Here is a 4,370-nt window from a genome sequence, read left to right on the forward strand (position 1 = left end):
CTAAGGATGCAATTCTGGAAAGGACACTGCCATTTTTATAATTGCACAGCAGTGGCTCTGCTGTGTGTCTGTATGGCAGTCTGTCCAGTCCAGAGTTCTGTCCCCAGTAATGAACAAGACTGGGCTCTTCGGAAGAAAGAATGAGAAACCAAAACTGATCATTCCTTACCCAACCATTAGTCCTGCGGCATAAAGTTTAGAGCCGATCAAATTCAGATAATTAACTATGAATATTCTTGTTAGCTAGGATTAGTTTTTGTTAGATAATTCTTTAACAAATCTTTCCAGTTTCTTAGTTTCAATTGTATGCAGCAACAATGACTTCCAATAAACTGTTTTCTTTTTTACTGACAATAGCATTCCTTGTATATACCAATGCTATTTATACGCAATGCTTTTTTAGTTTAATTGACTATATTCTTATTTTTTGTACGACGTAAATAAGACCATCTTATTTACCTTTTCCTATTCCATTTATTATTTCTCTTTCATGCAGCATTTTCTGTGCATTTTTTCTGAATTAATTCATGTCCTTCTCTCTTCATATGTCAGTCATTCCATGTCCCTGATCACTTTGTCATCTGTCTCTGCCCATCTTTTTATAAATACTGTTATTAATCCTGTCATATTTAATAAGAAAACATACTGATTCTACAAACTGATTAAATTTTTAATTATTTTTCTGTGCAGGTATATGCATCCTCAAAGTTCCCACAATGTGGAATATTTATATAAAAGAGTTTGAGTTATAATTCCAGTTTTTAACAAAAAGCATTTTAAATGTTCTTTATGGGCACATTAATCCTTCATGTATCTTAACTACTTCTAGCTGCCTACTGATGCAGGAAAAGCATGTCTGTTGCTTGGTTTCTAAGGTGCTTTTTTAAATTTTTTTTTTGAAGTGCTGGAAAAGCAGAAGGTAAGAAAGAGAACTGAGATTTAAATTAGAGGGAAGCCTCATGCTCGGAATCTTGGGATCAAGTGTTTATTTTTACATATGCTTTGTGGTTTTAGAAAATTAGGTTGCAGTTGTTACAGTTCTTTCAATAGCATAACATTTCATAATCAGTCCTGCAACTAATATTTTTGGTTATGGAGTACTTGGCTATGTCTGGAGAACTATGGGAAAAGATATTGTCCCACTTACTAAAAAATACTTCTTTTCTGTTGCAGTGTAAGACCTGCTCAGAGCCAAAACAAATAACCAGTTCCTCTGCAATTTATAACAACCCCAACCTAATCAAACCAATTCCAGTGAAGCCTAGTGAAAATCAGCATCAACGAATATCTCAGCAAAGCAAGGTAAAATGTTTTGTGTGTTTTCTGCCTAGTGCAGCTGTAATCGAGCAGCCGTGTAGGAATATTTGAGTCAGAAGGTCAGTGCAAGAATTTGAGGTGGAACCACAGTAAGGAATTATTTTAATGAAAGACTAATCTGTTTTATAAAAAGCCCCAACCCCCACCGTGTGATGTGGAAGCATGTAAATTACAGGCGTACTATCCTGATGCAACAAAGAAATACTAGTCTTTCCATTTTCAGATGCTGCTTTGATTGCAAGCTCGTCTAGTCAATTGCTGGACCACATTTTTTGTGTTCTTTTTCTTTAGGTGAATTCAGTTACTCTAAATAAAGAAAAGTCTCTTGATACATCTTCATGCTAAATCACACTGCAAAATCCTAAAAACTGAGTTCCACTGTGACAGGGAGATGCACAAGAAGTGGCCCTACTTTACATGAGGGGAGATTTCTGTCTCTTACTAATATTGTACTGATGGCTGAAAGGGAAGATGCTCTTTCATGGTATTTAAAGTGAAGCCACTGCTATCTCTCAGATTCACTGGTTTTCTCCCACATTAGCAGCTTGACAACTGTCTTCTTGCCCTTCCTATGTGACAAAACTATTAAAAATTCTCTTGGGAGAAAAGAGCATAGCAGTTTTCTCGGCTTTTCCTTGAATACTGCTGGCTAAATATTGCCACCACTTAAAGTAACTTGTGCATGAGGGAACTTTGTTTACTTTTTTCCTTTGTCCCCTCACAGAATGTGGATCCTGAACCACAGCACTTGTCTTTGACAGCACTGTTTGGAAAACAAGAAAAGCCAGATGTCTCAGAACCGCTTAATAAACAGCATCAAGAGAATCTTCCTGTTAGGCAGGGTGTGGTACGTTCACTGTCCTACGAAGAACCTAGCAGGCACTCGCCCTCTGCAGAGAAACAGCTTTGCCCTGCCATTCAGAAGCTTATGGTGCGTGGAACAGACCTTCATCCCCTTGCTGAGTTTCCTGAGAACCGACTCTGTGAAAATGGCAATATCCACCCTGTGGGTGAGACTTTCACAGGACTCTTTCAACCTGTGACTTCTCATGGTATTGCAACATCTCATGTAGTTCAGGATACTGCTGGCACTCAGAGCTTATTACAGAAATTACAAGGTCAGTCAGGGTCAATGACTAAAATGGACTCCAGTGCAACAGGATCTGTGAACTCAACAGCTTCTGTGTTCAGCAAGCTGTTAGAGCACCAGCAGCACCGGTAAACAATATGAGCCAGCCACCTTTGGTATATTTCAATGGTTCCCTACCAGGCCAGACTTTAGAGTCTCAGACACTTGGTAAAGAACAATCCAAACTTCCTAGACAGCCACTTTCTCTCTCTGGCAATCAAGCAGCCAATTCTGGGGTGATTTCACCTCAAGAGTTACTGAAAAAACTCCAGATAGTGCAACAAGAACAACAGTTGCATGTATCCAGCAGACCAACCTTGGCAGCTAAGTTTCCTGTTGTTACTCAGAATACCAATACGCTGAAACCACTGGATTCCTGGATAGAAAAAGCACCGGGTACAGAAAAACAGAGCTCTCTCTTTCAGGTAAATGGGCAACTTCAGAATTTAAAATAAATAAATAAATTAAAATCTAGCAATCTTTTGAACTTGGAGTTTTGTAAGGTTAGTCTTTGTTTTGGCCAGTATACTCTTGTTACTATCTTACTACGTGTTGCACATCATTCATTTTGCAGGTGATAATTTAACAACATCGAGTAAGTAATGATTTACCAAGCTGTGATATTGTAAATACTGAAGGCTACATCCCTTGCACATCAATAATGACTAAAAATACTGCAGTCTTGGATTTTTCCAGATGAACTTTGAAAAGTCACCTACTTTTCAGTTGCCATACTTGGTCTAAGGCTGTTGTGTGTAATTGCTGGTTATTGAGTGTAATGTTTTGGGTTTAATAATTATTTTTTCTTACAAAATTAGTCATAGCTTTCTCTGTGCAGGTATGCATTCCTTTGTATGCCAGTTGCTAAAAGTGCTAAACGTGCTTAAAAGATACTTATTTTCTAACAGCAGTTTTTTTAAGCATTTGTATATTGCTGAATTAGTTATCTTGTACCATAACTGCTACTTCTAACTATTTATTAGCTATTTTTTTATTTGCTATGTATTACTTTGAAAAAAAGACATTGTGCCTGAATGCCTTCAAAAAACCCAAACCCCTTAATTCTGGTGATTGTGACCCTAAAAGTAGGATTGGTGTCTTAAAAAATTCAGGAGATGTCAAGAGACTGTGTCTCTCTCATGAGTGCATTTTTATGTTCTTCAGAAAAGCATCATGTGCAATTACAAAATGTCCCACCCTGGACAACTACTGTCTTTGTTAACAACTTCGTTCTCTGTAGGATCTTCTATACTTGAATGTCTTTAAAAGCCCTGTTTGGGGATGAGCGAGCATCTAAGCCCCTTTTAACTTCCTTTATTGTGGACAAACTGTCCACGAGACTTGTGTTGTACTGGAGTCTGCCTTGTATTGGAGTCTAGAAGTTACTTATCCAAATGATAAAGCATTCACCTTTTCAGTGTAAAGTTCAAAAGCTGCTTTTCTATTGCAGCTTCTTAAAAAGCTGAATGAAAGACTGCAGAATAATTCAGCATGCTCCAAGAATCCTCCTCATTCTAGAAAGTTATCCTACACGTGAAGAGGCTGAAACAGTCATTTAACAATTAAGGGCCACATCTGTCACTAGCACTGTGACAGGTCAAGATTTCTAATTCCATGAGAGGTCAGAGGAAGATGAATTTGATATAGCAGATAGACATCATTATATTTATTCTTTTAATGAAAGCAGCATGACTTTGAATCTGTGTGTAAGAGTTTTGGGGGGATGAGTCATTGAAATTATTCAGGATCAGTTACTTACAGATGGTAATCTGACTTTCCAGTGGAGTACTAATGAATAAAAAGAGGATCCAGAGTCACAAAAATTTACTTCTGTTTTCACTGGGAATGGAACTTACCTGCTGTAAATGAAAGAAACTGTCTGATTCACTGGTAAATGTACTGATAGCATGGAGACATAAGACAT

General features: G+C 37.6%; 1 protein-coding gene across 1 annotated transcript in view; it reads left to right on the plus strand.

The window, feature by feature from the left end:
- Positions 1 to 1,173: 1,173 nt before the first annotated feature.
- Positions 1,174 to 4,370, plus strand: part of DCP1B (decapping mRNA 1B) — a gene marked incomplete at its 5' end in the record, with an annotated part of 10,502 nt that continues 7,305 nt past the window's right edge. The window contains 3 exon segments of the mRNA XM_009581046.1: positions 1,174 to 1,302; positions 2,042 to 2,513; positions 2,516 to 2,871. Of these exon segments, the coding sequence (XP_009579341.1) occupies positions 1,174 to 1,302; positions 2,042 to 2,513; positions 2,516 to 2,871 (957 nt within the window).

Source organism: Fulmarus glacialis, unplaced genomic scaffold, assembly GCF_000690835.1.
Source record: "Fulmarus glacialis isolate BGI_N327 unplaced genomic scaffold, ASM69083v1 scaffold11307, whole genome shotgun sequence".
NCBI lineage: Eukaryota > Metazoa > Chordata > Aves > Procellariiformes > Procellariidae > Fulmarus > Fulmarus glacialis.